This window comes from Tachypleus tridentatus, chromosome 8 (assembly GCF_004210375.1).
Source record: "Tachypleus tridentatus isolate NWPU-2018 chromosome 8, ASM421037v1, whole genome shotgun sequence".
Lineage (NCBI taxonomy): Eukaryota > Metazoa > Arthropoda > Merostomata > Xiphosura > Limulidae > Tachypleus > Tachypleus tridentatus.
In genome coordinates this window covers 108308329-108330596 of record NC_134832.1, presented here as the reverse complement: position 1 = coordinate 108330596, position 22268 = coordinate 108308329, and the positions used below count along the sequence as shown (strand labels likewise).

At 34.7% G+C, this 22268-nt stretch overlaps 1 protein-coding gene across 1 annotated transcript in view; it reads left to right on the top strand.

Moving 5' to 3' along the window:
- Positions 1 to 287: 287 nt before the first annotated feature.
- gbb (TGF-beta family member glass bottom boat) overlaps positions 288 to 22268 on the top strand; it is a 37223-nt gene continuing 15242 nt past the window's right edge. Inside the window, exon 1 of the mRNA XM_076450747.1 lies at positions 288 to 746. Within this exon, the coding sequence (XP_076306862.1) occupies positions 362 to 746 (385 nt within the window). The 5' untranslated portion in view covers positions 288 to 361. The remainder of the gene's footprint in view (positions 747 to 22268) is intronic.

The following is a 22268-nucleotide window of genomic DNA, read 5'->3' as shown; positions in this document are numbered from 1 at the left end:
GAAACATTTTTCTAAGTTAAGAGAGAGTTAATTACATATCTATGAAATACTATATAATTATTAGTTGATTGGTTTTACGCCTATAAAATAATCAATTAAAAAATAAAATATTAAGGTTTATCAAAGGTGCGTAAAAAGTCAAACGTCATCAGCTTTTTATAATTTGAAAGTATAAGAACTGTGCTTTAATATCGGATACAAAATCATTGTAATATGTTCATTTACTAACGGGACATTGGTCGCCCGATGCTGACATACTTCATGAACGTACTAGCCCTTCCCAACTAGAAACTTTGCCGTGGGCAGTGCAGATACACATGATTCACTTGCATAGTTTTGTAAGAAATAGCTGGACGCCATAATGGTGAAAGTGTTATTTGCATTTATTCTGTTCATTGTTTTGTCAGAGTCTCTATGTAACGCCGGATCATCTGTAATATATACTGATAACGGTGCCAATGATCAGACACTTATCTACAGCTCTCTTCCCAAGTGGGAGAGAAGAGAAATGCAGCAAGAAATCCTGACTTTGTTGGGTCTTCACCATCGGCCCAAACCAAAGAATCACCGTAAACAGAACTCGGCGCCTCAGTATTTGATTGATCTGTACAAGTCCTTTCTCGACGAAGAGAGCGGGAACTTGAAGGTTGACCTCGGGAAACTCAAGTCTGATGGGCAGTTGTTCACTCAAGACGGACTTCGTGCAATTAATGATTCGGACCTAATAATGAGTTTCGAGAACAGAAGTGAGTATTACTATCTATAATATTTTCATGTAAATATATATATTATGATCCACGAATCTTATATCTATTACTGTCCCAAAAGTTACTTTTCAAGGACCACCTGAGTCTAGAGGACCGATGACTGAAAACAAATTGTCTGAAACACACACTCAAGTGGTATAACACTTTCTTAGATCCAAGCATTCTGTTGTTATAAAGATAGGAGGTTATAGTGTTCATATTCTCCATCAGCGACCTCGCTGGGTTATTTTATAGCCGATAAAGTTCGAAACTATAGTTGGCAGGTAATTTAATGTGTTGTCTAGTTTTCAAGCAGCATTATTTCAGTGAGGTGATTTCGCGTTATTCTTGTCACGTGATGTATTTTTGACTCTGCGTTGTTGGCAAGGTATATGTAATATCTCGTATTTAAAAATAGAATATAAAAAAAAAACAGAAAAAAATTAATAGTTTGACAGCATGTTGTGAGTAAATGAGATGACATTTTAGCATTAAAGCTTGTTTCCAGAGCACACAGATGTTTCAAACTCTTCATTATCAAGAGCCTAGACCACAGCGGTAGATTTATACCTAAGAACACGTACGTCTAACAAATTGTAAAAGACGTGATTATATATACTGAAGTAAAAATATCATACGTTCAACAGTGTCTGTCATAGTTATCAGGCGTATTACCTATATACGAATGTGCAGAAATTTCTGTATCTTTAAATATACATGTACTTTCAAATTATGAAACTACTGTTTCAATATTTCTCTAAATCAGACACTAATTTGTATATATTTTCTGACCAGAAACAAAATTTTTATCAGCCACTCATATTTAGTTTTGTTAAATAATATTTTAAATTTGGTGAAACATTTAAAAACTTTCTGTTAGCATCAGTTTTATTTTTCACTAGCCGTTGTATTCATATATTCATACAGAGAGTGGATCGTCTGTGTTTATACAGCTGCTTGTTAAAATCGACTGTATATACTTATGTGTAAACAAGATTTTTGTATCTGGACATTATCTTTTTCATGATACGGCTTACTGACTTCCAGAAATATTATTATATTACCAGTACGTTCTGATACTGAATTTCTTGATATTATATCACAAATGGCACATTACGACCCATCCATACTTACACATTTCAAGACAGCTGAATGTAAATGGAAACTTAGCAATGTAAACATTCGATTGCTTGCGTAAAGAAAGATACTTGTTTAAGATATGAATTTTTTACAATGTTACACACAGTGGGATCAAACAATTAAAGTGTTCATCTGGAAGCATATGTTTACTCAAATTAAATTATAAACATAAAAAATTAGAACAGTTTATAACGAGGAAAGTCAACAAAGTGAAAAGAGCACGAAAATCACCGTTAATTTCTGACAAGTTGGTGGTTTTGGAATTTCGCACAAAGCTACTCGAGGGCTATCTGTACTAGCCGCCCCTAATTTAGCAGTGTAAGACTAGAGGGAAGGCAGCTAGTCATCACCACCCACCGCCAACTCTTGGGCTACTCTTTTACTAACGAAAAGTGGGATTGATCGTGCCATTATAACGCCCCCCACGGCTGGGAGGGCGAGCATGTTTGGCGCGAACCCGCGACCCTCAGATTACGAAGCGCACGCCTTAACGCGCTAGGCCATGCAAGGCCTAATTTCTGATAAAATAAGTAAAGACGTTAAGAAAAGTTTTAACCTAAAAGTGACCCTACTATACAGTAGTGCGGTTGAAACATCTTTGTGCACTTTGAGAAGCAGGAAATATTTGGTGTTAGACTTTACACGTACTGTTCAACATTGCAAATATTAATTTCTTGGAAACGCTGTATTTCATGACTTAGACGCTTTTATAAATATGGTGTAGAATTTCATGTTGGTTTGTAAAGTTCTGTAATGCAACGAACCCAGGAGTTAATTTAGGCGTCTCAGGGCTTTTTAATCTCTTAATTATTAGGTCAGCATAGGTCATGAACAACCCTCTTTACAGGCAGCTTAAACGTGTAATCACTTTATCTGATCTCACAGTTGTATGAATTCTTTAAAGACAATGTAACTGTGTAATTAAAAAAGAGCAGTGGATTTTAAATTCGTAGTCATTCCATGTTGTTACTTAACAAAGAACAAGCTGTTAAGCATGGTACGATTTTTATTATAAATCAGTGGGAATTTAAAATGTTACAGAAAGATGGAATGATAGCGAAACTACAAAATAAGAATGTAAAACCCGAAGAAAGCAATTGAACAAAGTGTCAATAAGTAAGTTTAAAGGGTGAAATTATATATACTTATATAATTGCTGCTCCAACCCTAAATAGTCTTCACTCTTTATACGAATTTGATACCCTAATAATCTCCATACCTAAAATAAGTGTCCTACGATAGGTTATCGGCACGTTTACGGACTTACAACGCTAAAGTATATGGTTCGATCCTGTGCGCTGTACAGAGCGCACATAGCCCTTTGTGTAGCTTTGTATTAAAATTAGTTTTACTTTTACAAGTATCGTCTGCCAATCTTCTGTTCCCCGGTGAGAAATGAGAAAGTAAATCAATGGATTTACAACGCTAAACTTAGGGTTAGTTTCCTTTCGGTGATCACAGCAGATAGCCCAGTGTGGCTTTACTATAAGAAAACATACACACACACATACTAGTGTCCTTTGTTGTACAGAGGACATTTTGCTTCTTGAAACTTGTCCACAACAATCCGTTTGATTGTTTTCCAAGGAAATATGAGACGTATGACATCATGCGGATGCACTTAAGGATAACAAAACTGTTCATGGTATTAAACTGAGAAGTTAAAATGAATCCTTAAGTACATCAGCAACGAAACTTTCAAAATAAAAATCATAAAATGATCTTTCAGAAAGAAAACTATAGAAAAAATGTGGAATAAGTTACTGGTTAGGATTTTTGAACATGTATTAAAATACGCTGAATCTTTATACAAAATGTTTATTGCATTAAACATCGAGGCGTATTTTTTAAGTAGTTTTGATATTGTGGTTATTGCGGATAAAATACCTTGTTGTTTAAATGACTAGTTTCTTGTTACTGATAAATTATATAGAATACATTCTGTTATGTAAAGCAGCGATTGGCTAATTTTTGCGGACCATTAAAATGCAAGTGCAACGAAAAACCATTGTGATTTACATATGAATATTTGCTAGTTTGTGATTCTTTTCGTGAAATTCCACGGACCAACAAGATGGTCACAAAAGACCGTTGACGGTCTGCAGATTGGTAATTAAGAAACACTGATCCAGAAGACTAAATACCAGTTGGTAAACTATATGATAAAGACGATCTGGACATTTTCGATACATAATTATTTTAAGTTTTGTAGTAAAGAAAGGAAAGCGTTTAATGATAACGCCAAAATAATCAGACATTTCCTAAAATGGAACTGAAAGTTGAAAAGTTGTGGACCAAATCTGAACAAACCACCAGTATATGTGTACAAATCTTTATCCTATACTTTTAATACTCTAATGTCCCTAACTTCAGTATTTTTGAGACAACAAAAGAACATGATAGAAATATATTTCATCAACTTAATCTAGTTCGCATCTAAACATTTTGTACAACTTGTTTGGGATTAAGCACAAAGCTACACAATGGGCTATCTGTGCTCTGCCCGCCACGGGTGTCGAAACCAGGTTTTTAGCATATTGCTGTACCATTGGGGAGCCATTTTGTTCAACCAGCTGATCATATAAATAGCGCTTCGATTTCTATGGTATCTCAGTTGGCCATATGAGCCCTGACAGTGAGAGAAAGACCTTGTCGGAATTGTATATATCGCAGATGTATAATGTGGTTGAGATATTACTTTCTTCTCATAGTTTCACTCTCATGTTCTTATAAGTATCACTAAAAATTAAAGAAGCAGAAATTATTGCACAGCGAGTTAGAAACTATCAGTAAATAAATCAAACTGATTAACGGAAATAAAACAATTTTGTTTTCAAAGAAAGTGTTACAAGTGAACATTTGTTGAAAAATCACGCACGGAAAAAAGATACAGAAATACTTTGAGAACCATACATTTATCTTTCAACTACAAGAAATCCTAATGGACAAAATTAATACGGTTGATTTAAATTAAAAGCTACTCACAGATGTACATCTATTCAACGTAACCACTCGTTAGTACAGCGGTAAGTCTACCGATTTACAACACTACACTCAGGGGGTTCGATTACCCCGGGTGGACTTAGCAGATAGCCCGATGTGGCTTTGCTGAAAGAAAACACATACCTATTTTAAATAGCATACACTGAATACTTTATTCATGGTTTCCGATTGTAATTCACCTATAAAATACTTTGATGGTAAAAGTGGATACTTTTCCGTTATATGCCCGCAATTTTAATCACTTTTACGTTGTGCCTCCGAATTTTAATAAAATAAAGAATATATAAATAGTATGTATATATATTTGCCTCTTTAGTGGCACAGCGGAAAGACTGCGGACTTAAAACGCAAGAAACTGGGTTTCGTCATCCGTGGTAGGAAGAGCACAGATAGCCAATTGTGTAACTTTGTTCTTAACTGAAAAAAAAAAAAACAAAGAGCAAAAAACAAAGTATATGTGTATAACGTATAAATATGTTTTTATTCATATAGTAAATGCTTATGGTAAATTTCTAATAAACATTGTACTCATGTAGTAAAAACGTACAATTTGTGGGAGTGTAACTGAAAAGTACCTAAAAAGTATTTAAACAACAAAACATATTTTTCGAACATCTTAAAGCAAGTAAACGTAATTCAACTGTGTTCTGTTTTATGTTTTTAACTAAGATATTCTAACGTTTTAAAAACAACCATAAAGGAGTATATTATAACTGCAAGTACTTCTATCAGAAATAATGCTGTCTATTTTGATTCAAGTAGCATTCAGTTTAGTTATGTAATAGTTGTTTGTGTGTGATATTACGTTATAGTAGGACTAATATTAATATAAGTTATTTATTATTTATGAACATGTTAGAGGAATTCAGTATTGACAGAATTAGGAGTTCCCTTATCTATAATCTTGGATTATCCAGTGCTTAGTCCAGGTATCATTTTGCTGTCCCTAATTCTGAACCATCGATTACAGAGAGGCAAACATCCGACGGCAAGAAATTTTCTTTATACCATTTTATTATTAACAACAGTTCTCTGAGTCAACCTGGACAGTCAACCTCCACATCTTCTAACGATTCAGTGAACATAACAGATTGTAGGGAGACATGCTTATCTTTGGCCTTTTGGCATTTTTATTAGCACCAAAAAACATTCTTTTGACCTTCCTTACAACTTGCTTTCTGTGCAACTAGTTTCTCGTTACGATCACATGCACATCTGTTGTACTATAGCACGTTGATCATTTTGCTACGTTACATTTAAAAGCAAGTCTTGAATATGAAGCTTCTAGTTCCTGGCATGGCCAGGTGGTTAAGGCGCTCGAATCGTAATCTTAGTATTGCGGGTTCGAATCCCGTTGCACCAAACATGTTCGACCTTTCAGCCGTGGGGTCGTTGTAATTTAACGGTCAATCCCACTATTCATTGGTAAAAGAGTAGCCCAAGAGTTGACATTGGTGATGATGACTAGCTGCTTTTCCTCTAAATTAGGTACCGCTAGAGCCAAAAAAGTCTTTGTGTAGCTTTGCTCCAAGTTGAAAAACAAACAAACCTGATGCCCCTAATATCTGCCCTCTGAGATAAGTGCAGTATTGATAGAAAATATACTGGTTGTCCCTCCAGCTCTTATCTTCGCGAGAATCTATACAGGTATTGCATTATAATAATACCACGACATTTAGGTAGAATGTAACGACATATTTCTCCATCTACTGAAAACAAATTTTTAATCTCTTCCAGTTATTTTCAGTTTTTGAGCTCATGAACACTGTAGGATTTTTCATACAACAGGAGATATAAAATTTGCAAGAGAATTGAGGAAATACCTGATGTATGGCTCCTGGATATGTAATTACTTGGTTTGGTTGATTGAGAGATTCGTTGCTAATTATTGCATATTAATTTCTAACACCAGGTAACCAATGTCAATAAGATCAGTTTAATGTTCATTTCACGATTATTTCACGTGTGATGAGTTTACCATCTGTTATGGCGCAGACTCTCCCGCTTCCAATAATATTTGCAAAATTATTCTAGTTATAATGCTCGGTTCAGTTTGATCTAAATAGAATTTGTTCTTCCAATCTTTGTAGGCTCACCAGGCCATGACGAGGCATTAACTCATAATCTGAGAGTCGCAGGTTCGAATCCCAGTCACACCAAACATACTCGCCTTTTTTAGCCGTGGAGGCATTATAATGTGACAGTCAATCCCGTTATTCGTTGGTAAAAGAGTAGCCCAAGAGCTGGCGGTGGGTGGTGATGACTAGCTACCTTTCTTCTAGTCTTACGCTGCTAAATTAGGGACGGCTAACGCAGATAGCCCTCGTATAGCTTTGTGCAAAATTTAAAACAAACAAACAAATTTCTTATTGACATTTATATGCAAAAACGGCTCGTTTTGGGTTGAGAAAATATTTTACATAGAAGAGCGAACAACGTTTCGACCTTCTTCAGTCATTGTCAGGTTCACAAAGAAAGAGGTAACTGACCGGAAGCTGACCATATGTTTGAAAGGGGTTGTGTAACTGAGTGTCGGAATGTAGAGGGCGGTATTAGATGTTTGAATATATAATTTTATTTATTTTATTATATTAATATAGGTATAAAGGCGTTCCTTTATATTGGTTTATTTTGGGTTTAAGTTGTTGTATAAGTAAGGCTTCTTTAATTTTGCGTTTGTTTATGTTTGTTTCTTTATTAAGTATTTGAGTGTTTTCTATGGTTATGTTGTGTTTATTTGACTTGCAGTGTTCGAAAACGTGTGAAGGTGACTTTTTATGTTCTTTGAATCTGGTTTCCATTTTTCCACTTGTTTCTCCAATATAGAAGTCGTGGCAGTTATCACATTGTACTTTGTAAATAATGTTGGTGTGGTGTTTGTCAGTGTAGTTTTTACACAGTATAGACCTCAGTTTTGTGCCTGGTTTTTGAATAAATTTGGTATTAAATGGAATGTCATATTTTGTTACTAGTTTTTGCCAAATGTTGGTTATTTGTTTGCTGATGTCAGGAATATATGGTATACAGCAGTATATGGTTTCGTGATTTTTTTATTCTTGAGATATATTTACTTTAGTTGATTGATTTTGCTTTCTGTCTAGGTGTGTGCGTATAATGTTTTCTACGGTTTGTGGAGGAAACTTATTGATGTTGATGAAGCATTGTTTTATTTTGTCTAATTAATCGTTAATTTTATCTGGTGAGCATAGTTTTATGGCTGTGTTTATTTGGTTTCTTAGTATGTTGAGTTTTTGTTTTGTTTCATGTGCTGAGTCCCAAGGAATGTATTGTTCAGTGTGGGTGATTTTTCGGTGGATTTCTGTTTTGAATTGTGTGTCGGTTCTTGTAATTTTGAGGTTAAGAAATGATATTTGATTGCTTTCTTTTTGTTCACATGTGAAGTTAATGTTGGGATGTATAGAGTTAATGTGATTGAAAAAATTAAGTATGTGTTCTGTAGATCTGAATCTTGCAACCGTGTCATCTACATATCTGTACCAACATCAATAAGTTTCCTCCACAAACCGTAGAAAACACTATACGCACACACCTAGACAGAAAGCAAAATCAATCAACTAAAGTAAATATATCTCAAGAATAAAAAAATCACGAAACCATATACTGCTGCATACCATATATTCCCGACATCAACAGACAAATAACCAACATTTGGCAAAACCTGGTAACAAAATATGATATTCCAGTTAATACCAAATTTATTCAAAAACCAGGCACAAAACTGAGGTCTATACTGTGTAAAAACTACACTGACAAACACCACACCAACATTATTTACAAAGTACAATGTGATAACTGCCACGACTTCTATATTGGAGAAACAAGTGGAAAAATGGAAACCAGATTCAAAGAACATAAAAAGTCACCTTCACACGTTTTCGAACACTGCAAGTCAAATAAACACAACATAACCATAGAAAACACTCAAATACTTAATAAAGAAACAAACATAAACAAACGCAAAATTAAAGAAGCCTTACTTATACAGCAATTTAAACCCAAAATAAACCAATTTAAAGGAACGCCTTTATACCTATATTAATATAATAAAATAAATAAAATTATATATTCAAACATCTAATACCGCCCTCTACATTCCGACACTCAGTTACACAACCCCTTTCAAACATATGGTCAGCTTCCGGTCAGTTACCTCTTTCTTTGTGAACCTGACGATGACCGAAGAAGGTCGAAACGTTGTTCGCTCTTCTATGTAAAATATTTTCTCAACCCAAAACGAGCCGTTTTTGCATATAAATTTCTCAACAAGTGGGTTTCTCGACATCACTGATTCTTATTGACATATTTTAGAGGTCTTACTAGGTCGCCTAACCTTACCAGCTTGATGGTCCAATTTCGTATTGATTGATATACTGCTGTTGTCTGGATTATAGGTTTTTATTGGAACGTCTTTGAAGTCTCTCTAAATGCTTCCCATGTTCTTTGGACCAGTTCTGCCTCAAATGTTGTAACAAGATTTGGGCAGTCTATTAGAGAAGTATGATTCTGCCATGATGTTTGTTGTTGTCAACCAAACAAGTGCATTCTTGTATGTTTCCCATTCTGTCTTGAATAAACTGGATAGCCCAGTTTGTGCCACTGATCATTCAGACACTAAATGTCCAGGTATTTACACGGCTCCTGCCTTTACAATTACATTTTTCCTTACTGAGCTATTATTTGTAATAATCAGTGTGTTTGGTTGCGTATATTTATTTCTTATCTTCGGCTGTATTGACCAAGTTTGCTGACAGTTGTCATTGTGGTTAATTTAGTGCCATCTGCCTGACCCAACCCAATGGATATATCTCATTTCCCCTATACCTTTATTGTCCTCATTAACCTATGATTTGACTGTTACCAGTTTTTGTATTACTGCTGCGTCTGCCATGTCTCTCGAGTTTGAATTACATCGTTATTTACTGAGCAAGTAGTTTAACTTTCTGTTATCGTTTTTCTTATGTCATACAAGTCGGTATTAAATGTTATGCTTTGTCAGCTAAGGCATTCTGCATTCTAAGGTTCATTTTAAGTAGTCGAAACTTCTCTAAGACTTGTTTTTCTTTTCCTTTTGAGATACTTTCTACTTCCAATTCAATTAACTACTTTTAGAAAACAAGACCACGGTGGTATGTTCTGCAATATAAATACACGTTTTTAACATTGGACTCTTTCGCAGTGGAAACCATAACCGAAAATTTCTTTAGCATTTAAGTCTGGTGCAGTAAGGACGCGTGACGTTTGGAATCGTGAACTTAAAGCTTTTTTTCAACTTCATAATATTTATCCTTCTACATGTATCTAGTTCGCATTTTGAACAAGCTACAGACAATGCCAACTCTTTTTATTTATTATTGGATGTATTTATCTAGATTTCTTTTTCGATTAGACTAATTATTAATCCATATGTGACAATGGGGCCATATGGAATACTTTAGCTTCTGTTAGGTTAAAAGTAACAAAAGGTAGTTACTAAATGTAAGAGTAATGGTACTTATATAGTCTCATTGTAATGCGTTTCCTTCATGATTAGATGCAGTAGTGGTGAATTTTTTTATATTGTGTTAATAACAAGATTTTCTACAGTGAAGATTATTCTAGAAATATAGTATGACTAACAAAGCTCACACTTAGCGTATATCTTTGGAGGAATCTGCAATTGGTGTGCACAACCTAAGAGTTGGTGTTCGTTTAGTAATGTTACTGTGAATGTCCGTTTGTAGAGGAAGCGTATACACTCAGTTTAGCAAAGCCACGTCGAGCTATCTGCTGTTTTCTTCGAGGGTAATCGAACCGTGATTTCAGCGTTGTAAATCCGATACCACTGTCTCACCGGGAATAATTTTTCACTGTGGGTTTCTAACTATGATTAGAAAGCTGTAAAAAACCCTTTCATATATTTTTTCGTTTTGCTGGAAAATTGCTTTAAGTTTCAGGAAAATTCGATTGAGAGGCTAAATTTTAAAAAAAGATAAATACAGCACTCGAATTTTTCCAGAGGGATGGAAGATAGAGTTCTGGATTCACTTCAGTGTAGTACTAATAACGATAATTATCTCTTAGGTTGATTTGGAAATTCTTCTGTCACACTGGTATAGATGCTGGCATGCAGTGTTTAGTTTTATAATTAGCAAGCTAACTATATAGATAAATAAAAAAAGTAACTTGTAACATAATGAATATAATTTTATATAATAGACTCACCAGGAACATATATCTTAAATAAATACACAAGAAAAATAAAAAAACTATTTATCATTTGGGTATTTATGCTATTACTGAAATTTATTTTCAATAATAAACCCAGTAATATCTTACGAGGCTGGGCCATAGTTTGAAATACAGTGGAGCCCCTCACTAACGACTTCAAAAATGCCTCGAAAAAAGGTCGTTAATGAGGGGGAGTCGTTAGTGAGGGGTGGATACCCAATTCGTTACCAAGATTTAAATTATGTACGTTTTTATAATAGGCAAAGTGTTCAAATACTGACTGGATATACGATCGTAAACTAAAGAAATCACTAATGTTCATGCAGACTTAAAATACGATCATAAAAGACATTTTCTTAAATCACTAATGCTCATGCAGACTTAAAATGCGATGATAAAATACATTTTTATAAAGAAATCACTGTAGAAGAAATGCTACACACGCACAAAAATGATCAAATACAGACTTAAAATACGATAAGAAACTACATTTTCTTAAAGAAATTACTAATTTTTGTTTGGTTTTTCTTCGAAAATTGTACAGTTTCAATGTCTTTGCTCACTGCTACCATGCAATCTACAATGTCCATTTTGCCGTGTTTGAGGCCAAACTGTAAAAAGTTTTTCTGCATATGACATTGCAGTGGCACAGTCAATTGGCTCGAAAGACTCTACAGTTGTGTCGTCACATTCTTCACCATCATCACTCTCGATTTCTTCAGGACACACGATAATATTGTCAGAAACTGAATCATCACAAACTGGAGTTTCGTTGTCGAAGTTGACATATTCGCCAAGAGTTACACCATTCAAGACAGGCCTGAAATCGGGGTCAGATTGGTTTTCTGAAACATTGTCTTCACTTTCGTTTGACACTTCGCCTAAACAGAAGTTAAAGCCGCATTTCAAGAAATACATTTGAATTGTGGAAGTCTTAACATGCTCGCCCTCCCAGCCGTGGGGGCGTATAATGTGACGGTGAATCCCACTATTCGTTGGTAAAAGAGTAGCCCAAGAGTTGGCGGTGGGTGGTGATGACTAGCTGCCTTCCCTCTAGTCTTACACTGCTAAATTAGGGACGGCAAGCACAGATAGCCCTCGAGTAGTTTTGTGCGAATTTCCAAAACAAACAAACAAACTTAACTCGAAGCCAAGCGACGCGTAACCACACAATTGTGTTCAGAAGAGTGATTTTTTTGCACAACTCGGGATCTGTAGCCGTCTGGTCGTTATCTGTGTGAAACGAAAGTTGTCTCAAGAATGTTTTGCGATACAGCTGTTTGACGGTCTGTATAACTCCGGCGTCACAAGGCTGTAGCTTAGAAGTTGCATTAGGCGGAAGTAAAACGATTTTTACATTAGATAGAGGGATTGCAACATGGGCAGTGCAGTTGTCGATAAAAAGCAGAACATTGCGTTTCTGAAGTTTCATTTTGTTGTTAAATTTTTTTGCCCATTCGGTAAATATGGGAATTGTCATCCAGGCTTTTCGGTTGTGATAATAATCTACACCCAATGAATTCATATCAGAATTACGAAAGCAACGCGGCTTAGCACTATGACCAACAACAAGTGGCCGAACTTTCTCTCCCGACATGCTACAGCAAAGCATTACTGTAACTCTTTCTTTCGAAACTTTTACACCGGATGTCGTTTCTCCCTTCTTGAGCATTGATTTCGTTGGAAGTGATCTGTATTGTATCCCAGTCTCATCAGCGTTAAATATGTCATTAGGGGAATAGCCTTCACAGATGGATGGGAGACGATTAGTCCAATCTTCAACTGCTTCTTGAGAAACTTCAGCACTTTCGCCACAGAGAATAGCTGCTTTGATATTATACCTTTTTACGAATCTATCTAACCATCTATTGCTAGCAGAGAAGCCTTCATTGCCAAGCTGAGACGCCAATATTAATGCTTTTTCTTGAATTAGTTTCCCGGTAATTGGTAGATTCCTGGATCTTGTATTCACAAACCACTGCCACACCTTCTTATCCAACTCGTCGTATAGGCATCTTTTCTTGTTCTGCTTTTTTTCTGGATTTTCGCCTGTTTCACACTTTTTCAAAATTTTTTCTTTCTCTTTAATGATTGTCTGAATTTGGGTTTTAGCAACTCCAAGATCCGTGGCGATTTTTATTGCAGTTTCCCCTTTGTCGTGTCGTTTAATGACGGAAACTCTCTCTTCTAAGTTAAGCAACTTTCTCTTCGACATTCTGGTGAAAAATTAGTCTGTGTTATGAGGAATCTTCATATTATGCATACTAATCCTGTCTGTTAAATAATCCGATTTAGTGTTCCAAATTCATTATGTACTATAGAATAAGCGCACTGAGCGCATTGAGAATAAGATTAATTTACCAATGAAAATTAATCTTCTTTTCGATTCGACGCACTGGAAATAGATTTATTGTTGAAGTAGATTACGTAATACTGTTTAACTACAGAATAATTAAACTCATTTGTAATATGCCATAAATGAGAAGGCAGACCGCTATGTAACTTCACGGAATATGTCACATAATAATGTCACTTAGTCGTTAGTGAGAGGTAAAATAATCAAAATTGTTCAATTTGGTAGGTCGTTAGTCACGTTTGAGGGGAAGTCGTCCACGAGGGGTCAATTTAATGCAAACAGGGTACCGTCAAAAATTTTCCGGTTGTATGACAGGGGAAGTCGTTAGTAAAGGGGTCGTTAGTGAGGGGCTCCACTGTATTGATTAAATTCATATACAAAGCTCATAGTGGAAAATTATCTTAAGGGGTTGAAAAAGATTAATAATAATAACAATATTGGACACTATTTTAAATATTTCAATCAATAATATTAACGAAACTAACTATGAGGAAAAATAGCGAGTGCTGGGGTCGAATGGTTTCATTTACTAAACATATAAAAATCAGGTATTTGCTGTGCTACTGATTCACTGGAAAAACGTAATATCTGTATATGTAAACCTGTAGCACTGACTCACTGGAAAAACGTGATATCTGCATACGCAAACCTATATAATTTTATTCAATGTGTCACGTATTATAATTTATCTCGGACGAGTCTCTGATTTATTATGTTAAATATGTTAACGTATCACGATTTAAAATAGCCGGAAATTTTAATTTTGAAGGCAATTAAGCGTTGATAAGTACTAACTTTATTATATTTGCCAACAAGATTGATACACACAATTTTCTTTCCCAACACAAATATGTTTTAATATATGAAAAAGAAAAAAATACAATGTATATTAATAGTTTTTACAAATATTGGTTTATATACAGGAGTTTAACAAACTATACAAAATCTTCTATCTCGTCTAGAACTAAGTGTTTTATCGATAGTCCAGGTTTATGAGAAGAAAATTAATTCCAAATTGATACTCTTATACTTCGCTTAAGCTAATGCTGTCTTTTCTTGGTTGGCCTCGCCTTTTCAGCCGTCTGGGCATTATAATGTTATGGTCAATCCCGCTATTCGTTGGTAAAAGAGTAGCCCAAGAGTTGGCGGTGGGTGGTGATGACTAGCTGCCTTCCCTCTAGTCTTACATTGCTAAATTAGGGACGGCTAGCTTAGATAGCCCTCGAGTAGTTTTGCGCGAAATTAAAAAAAACAATACTAGAACAATACTTGGCTGGCCTCACACCGATTATAAACTGACTTTCTTCGGCTTGTTTGTTTGAAATTAAGCACAAAGGTACACAATGGGCTGGCTGTGCTTGCCCCCAACGAGTATCGAAACCCGGATTATATCATTGTAAAATCTATAGACATACAGCTGTGCCACCGGGTGGCGTTGTAATGTTTGTAATAAGCACAAACCTACACAATAGGCTCTCTGTGTTTTGCCCACCATGGGTTTCGAAAATCGGATTCTAGCGTTATGTGTCCGCAGACATAGCGCTGTACCACTGGGAGATACATTTTACGGCAAAGACATGTCTATCTAGAAATAATAACATTCTAAGTAATTCACTGAAGTTGATTGGTTTGCAATGTTCGAAATCTATAAATGTTCCTGGTCAAATTCTGTATTTTTCCGATTAATAAGCATCAACCACAACTATAGCTTCCGAATGACCGTAGCTAACCAATAGTATATTCTTTTTCTTGGTGCGTCGGTTTTATACACCAATCACCTGATATTATCGAACTTTCAACACTTCGAAAAGAGGATAGTGTTTTCGTAAAACAATATTGTTGACTCTTACTCTCAAGAATATTCTATAAATGTAGTGAACAGACGGGACTTGCTCAAAACACATCCGACAATATACGTCACATGCATGAAACTGAAACAAACATATGTATTACAATAAACGTGTAAAGGTAAATCCGTTACAAATGGGACGTATAACCTATGAAAACAAAAATCTGATTACTGACAAGTAATTCTCATTAATTTGTTATGTAAATAAATAAATATTTTCATACAGAAAGTAAAGCAAAAAAACAACTGATTTTTGATATTTTATAGAATAAAGAATATGTTAGTTAATTGTAAAATATAATAACTATGCAAAACTTATACGAGCAGCAATTATAAACAAATCCAGCATTACGACCACAATTCCAGCACATATGATCAAGGGGAGAGCTAATCGGGAGTAATAGTTAAGTTAAAATTCCAAGAAAATTATAAGGCTTATTATAATACAAAAATTATCACCTTTATAAGCTGAAGCAATATATAAATATTAACGAAATTCATCAACTTATATTAGTTACGTATACGTAATTAACTAAACTAAAGAAGCCATGATGAACAGTGCAGTGAGCTGTTATAACCTTTAAACTACAAACTGCTCCGTGATTTCCCCAATAATTCCCAAATCTTCCGTGACCCCCGAGAAGCTTCAAACGACCTCTAAGTTAAGAACCACACTGCACGAGAGGGTGCCCGAGCAGGCAGGGATGCGAGAGACATAACATTGGTTTTGGCATTATTTATATCTCCAGCGTTCATGAACAACAACTGTTATAGTGTAAACTAGATTAAGTAAATCACGTGTAATTGTTATCAAGTTTATTATAATTAATATATAGCGTCTTAGTGGAAAGGCTTAGCAACTTTATTATCCTTTGCTGGCCGATGCGACGTTGTCCGAATGTTATATGTGACGAGTGTAGTGAGAGACCAAAGATGACCCTTTCGACTAGACAAAGAAACCGAGTTTATCTGTTGAATTCAAGGGTGCTTTCTTTGTTCATTTTCAACGTGGAGACAGACAACGGAGACATGCTTTGAGTTGATCATTTTTAGTTTTAAAAAACTCTGTATTGAGAGAAAGAAAGCCATGGAACTAATTCGATCCAGTGGAAGGGGCTGTCTTTTCATGTGCGTAAAGTGTGTACATTTGTTTAGTGATATCGAGAAAACCCATTTGTAGAGGAAAAATGTTTTTTTTTTTTAATTTTGCGCAAATCTACATAAGAGCTATATCCGCTGGCTGTTCCTAATTTAGAAGAATAAGACTAGAGGCAAGGCATCTAGTCATCACCACTTACCGCCAACTACCTGACTACTCCTTTATCAACGAATAGTGGGATTGACCATACCATTATAACATCCACACGGCTGGAAGGGCGAGAACGTATGGTGTGACGGGGATTTGAATCCGCGATCCTCAAATTTCAGGTCGAGCGCCCTGACCACCTGGCCATGCCTGGTCTCATCTTTGTAAGTGGGAATGATGATGTAGTTACACGGAAATAATTTAAATTAGAATTGATGCCTGTTTTTCCATGACCTATTTGTAGTTGTCAATAACTTTTATTTAATATTCAATGCATTTATGGATCATACCCTCGACTTTCTTTCACTTGGCTTGCATTTTCTTTTGTTTTGTATTACTCACGTAAAGCTTTCCTTTTAAAATATTGTCTTTTTATTTATTGTTAACGGCGTTTAATTATACCGCTTGTTAAGTAGCGTTGTTCGTACTAGATATTTGTCAAATAATTGTTTGTTTGTTTTGGAATTTCGCACAAAGCTACTCGAGGGCTATCTGTGCTAGCCGTCCCTAATTTAGCAGTGAAAGACTAGAGGGAAGGCAGCTAATCATCACCACCCACCGCCAACTCTTGGGCTACTCTTTTACCAACGAATAGTGGGATTGACCGTAACATTATAACGCCCCCACGGCTGGGAGGGCGAGCATGTTTGGCGCGACTCAGGCGCGAACCCGCGACTCTCAGATTACGAAGCGCACGCCTTAACCCGCTAGGCTAGGCCATGCCAGGCCCCTTGTCAAATAATATTATTATCAACTATGTTTGCGTATGACAGTGGTATTAATTCCATTCATAGCATTTGATTGCAGTACTTGTACCAGTGTAAACAGTGGTTCACTGACGTTTCATAACTTGTATAAATACAGAAGTGTTGCTTGGTATACAGTAATATTCAGAAGCGAATTAACTGTGTCATTTGCAGTCAATGCTTCCACACGTTAAACCTAATTATCAGATTCTTTACACTGAAAAAGGGATTTCAAGTGACTCAGCGATAAGTATGAAGATTGTTTGTTTCTCTTTTGAATTTCGCGCAAAGCTACACGAAGATTATCTGCGCTAGCCGTCCCTAATTTAGCAGTGTAAGACTAGAAAGAAGGCACCTAGTCATCACCACCCACCGCCAACTCTTGGGCTACTCTTTTACCAACGAATAATGGGATTGTTCGTAACATATAACGCCCCCACGGCTGAAAGGGCAAGCATGTTTGGTGCGATGGGGATTCTAACCCACGAGTGGATTGCGAGTGGAACTCCTAACCACCTGGCCATGCCAGGCCATGAGAATTAATACCGCTAAAACCCGAATTTCGATATTCGTGAAGGGCATGGTACAGGCAGTCCTTTGTGTATCTTTTCGCTTAATAACAAACACTATAAGGTGGGGGAAAATACTATTTCTAAGAACAAATGCTATAAAAATATCGTGAAATGTTGGATGCATGACCTGAGAAAGGCTCGCTGTTGTTTTATTTTTAAAAATAAGGTACTGAATTCGAAAATATACAAAACTTAAAGCCTACCTCCTGTGACTCAGCGGCAAGTCTGATAGTTTATAACGCTAAGAATTGGATTTCGATAATCGCAGTGGAAAGAATACATTTAACAACAAAGAAGCGTTTTATAGCGATATTTTTACACCAATTTTGTGTAGCTCACTGATATTACTTGTATCGACCGAAGTTTGACGCACGATTCAATAAAAATGACAAAAAACAAAAACAAATAAACCAACTTTTATGTAAACAGTTTTTATTACAAAAAAACAACAAAAATACATGTATATAACAAAATAGCAAAGCTTGGCTTTAACCAAATTACGTTTTTCACATGTTACGTTTTAGTTCACATTTCTTAGAGACTTTTTTAGATACTGATTGTTAAGGCCATCTGGAACTCTTTTGAATCCACAAAAAACTTCAGACATGCTGGAAGAGTAAAAGTTTTTAAACTGTTTCTTACGCTGTTTAAATTTATTTCAAGAGACTGAAGAACTTTTTTGCTATTATTTTGAAAAACGGAAGGGAGAAGAGAAATAAGCAACTTTCCTTGAGCAAATTTCCAAAAGGCGATTACAAATTGTAAAATTTTATTGTTCAGTAATTCCTGGTTTTCAATAGAGTCCTACTCTGAATTGTTTTTTCTTGTATCAAATAAGATAATACAATTTCGCGAAAAGAAATCACAACATGCAAGATCGTGAAAATACCAGACTGAACATTGTAATATTACAAAAAAGAAGAAGAAACAATAACTTGGAATTGACAAAAACGAAGCAAGGGTCCTGTCACCAATCATGAATGTTTAATTAAACGCATTACAGAACCACTGTAGGTTAAATATTACAATATCTAGTGTCCTCTTTTGCAATAAATTGTAATTGAATGTTAAAACAAAAACGAATTGCTACACATATTTTTTATTATAAAGAATTTTATGGTATACACCTTAACAAATCGTCATGAAATGTGGAGATATTATTTAGCAATTGCTTGGACCCTCTTATTCGATGTTTATTAAAATTCACTTTAAAACGATTTTGTTCCTAATTTACAAAAATTTACATGATCTATAAAGATGTGCCATAATAAGTTTGAATTTGAAATTAGATATTTCTAGTGAAATATTGTATCTTTTAGGTGAAAGTTCTTTGTGAATTTTTCTTGTACTGGAATATACATCCATTTTAAAACAGTTAAAAGTTATGGTACACTCAACTACATCTTTTTTATTATGCAGTGTTGAAATATATCACATACCCTGAACTTATACATTGTTGTAATTCACTTAAAAAAGATACCACACATTGAATGTTTACCTATTTTGTTGTTTTATACAAAAATCACCAACAGTATTTTATATTTATTTCATAGCAAATCTTTTAAGCTGTTTGCTGCCTTTTCTAATTTTTAACTACAATTAAAGGTAAAACAACCAGTCAGTGACACTCACCTTCTGCACTGAAAGATTGATATCTACTCTTATGACATACTCACAGCTTAAAGTGTTGATACTATTTAGTGATTTTCCCTGGTTCATCAGCTCCAAAATCCAGAACTCTACGATGATCAACTGATTCTGTATTAATTACACTGCACAACAATTTTTTTGAAAAGTTTTGTTTCCTAAAAAGATTTTGTTGATTGTGACAGGTACCTGGTGGGTATGCACAAATATAGTTTTGGTTTTGCTTTATCATGTAGGAAATCTGAGAAATAAACAGTTAACTGTTTACTGGCAATAACGTATTTAATTGCGTTTATGTTTCTAATACGCTATTAAGTTCAACATGATTATAAGTGTTTTGCTCCTGATTTTCATTTGTATTCAATGTCTGGTGCATCACGTTGCAGTGTCCAACAGTAGTTAGCAAGCATTGACAGATTCCAGTTGCCCTGATATCATTTTTCCATTGTAGCAATGTCCTGGTGAAACTGAACATTTTGATGAAATGGTATGTGATGGGCAAATTTGGATGTGATTTTCGTGATCAGCATCCAAAAATCTATAAGGAACAACCAACAGTGTTCGAGAAGCAAAACCTTTGTTGTGCAGTGTTATCTTGGGGCTTTTAAGCACATTTTTCTAAACTGCTTATGCACTAGACTGTTTGTGGGTTCATGACTTTTTGAATTACAGGGACCCTCAAAATATTTACATCACAAAACATTAACATTGCAATTACACCCACAATTACTGCTGAGGGAAAACAGAGTGATTTCATTCATTGTATTTTATCATTTGTTTTATTTTTTTACATCAGTGCAGTGACAAGCAAAAAAACAAAAATACTCGATGTAACATAATATGAACCCTACTGGTAGTGATTGTAATACAAACAATTCTACAGTATGAGATATTGATAACAAATGTAATGCTGAACCCATAACCTGGCATTTTAGTTTATAAAAGCGATACAAAATCATTAGCACCTGACAGTCAGTTAAAACTTGAAAACATAACTTAAAATATTCTTCATCACAAACATTCAAAATAAGATTATTTGTTATGCTTGCTGTTCCAAGTTATTTCAACACTTACCTACAAAAAGAAAAAGACATGTTTAGAATTCGGATGATGTTGATACCAATGCCATAATTTAGCCATTTGTGTAACTATGATAATTTTGTTATCAAGATATGCAAAAACCAAAGGGAAAAATAAAAGAAAGTTAATATATCATTACTGGAAAACAGCAAAGTTAATGTATAAATTCTGAATGCATTGCCAAAATTATTAATTCTATTTGACAAAGTACTAAATTCATATGACTACAACGCTATTATGAAACAAATGAACATAACATTTCTGTAGTACAGTGTAGGAAATAATATACCACTAATGCAGTAATAAAAAGCATTGAATGTTCTTCTTTTCAAATGTGGGAAGAATAACAAAAGAAAAGTGACTTTTCTTCATACCAAAACTGTTTTAATTGTGAACTTTCATTTTGATTTTGAAAACTGTCTTTAGTCTTTAGGCCAACTGATTAATAAATGTTGATGGAAATATTTGTTCAGTGATCGATTAAAAACTAGTTTAAAATATTTTGAGAGTTAGAAAGTACTAAACATTAAACCAAACAATTGTGATTTCTGCACATTTTAGTAATAATTAAACCTTATAAAATTTAAGATTGCCAACAGATAAATAATTATGTATATCCAGAATCACATTGATATCAAAATGTCTTAGAAAATTCAATCAGAATAAAATGTTGTCTTTGTTATGTATTATAATTTATTTTAGATGAGTCTCTGATTTATTATGTTATGTATGTTAGGTATTACTATTTCATATAACTAGAAATTTTAATTTAGAAGTTAATTAACTGCTAATATGTATCAAATCTAGGGTATTTGCCAACAAGGTTGATACACACAATTTTCTATTTTAGCACAAATATATTTTAATACACAAACATAGAAGTATTATACTTCATAATACTAATGGGTATTACTAATAGTTTTTACAAATGATGATTTATCTACAACAGTTTTACAAAATATGGACAATACGAAATCTTATACCTGGTCTAGAACTGAATATTTTATCGACAACCTAGATCCGTGATTAAATTAATTCTGAATTAATTCACTGAAGTTGAAGTGTTTATAATGTTTGAAATCTATAAATGTTCCTGGTCAAATTCTGTACTTTTTCAATTAATATGTTTGTTTTCTTTAATTTCGCGCAAAGCTACTCGAGCACTATCTGCGCTAGCCATCCTTAATTTAGCAGTGTAAGACGAGAGGGAAAGCAGCTAGTTATCACCACCCACTACCAATTCTTGGGCTACTTTTTTACCAACCAATAGTGCAATTGTCTGTAACATTATAATGCCCCATGGCTGATATGGCGAGCATGTTTGGTGTGACAGGGATTTGAACCTGGAATTACGAGCCTTAACACACTTGGTCATGCCAGGCCATTTTTCAATTAATAGGCATTAATTACAGTTATAGTTTCTGAGGCCTATAGCACATTAACTGCAGCTGACCAACAGTATGAATCTTCTGTCTCTTGGTGTGTCTGTTTTTTATATACCAATCATGTGAGTTTCTGGAATTTTCAACAATGATCTAGCACATTTTTGGAAGTAAATATTGTTAATTCTCACTTTCAAGAATTCTCTACAAGTT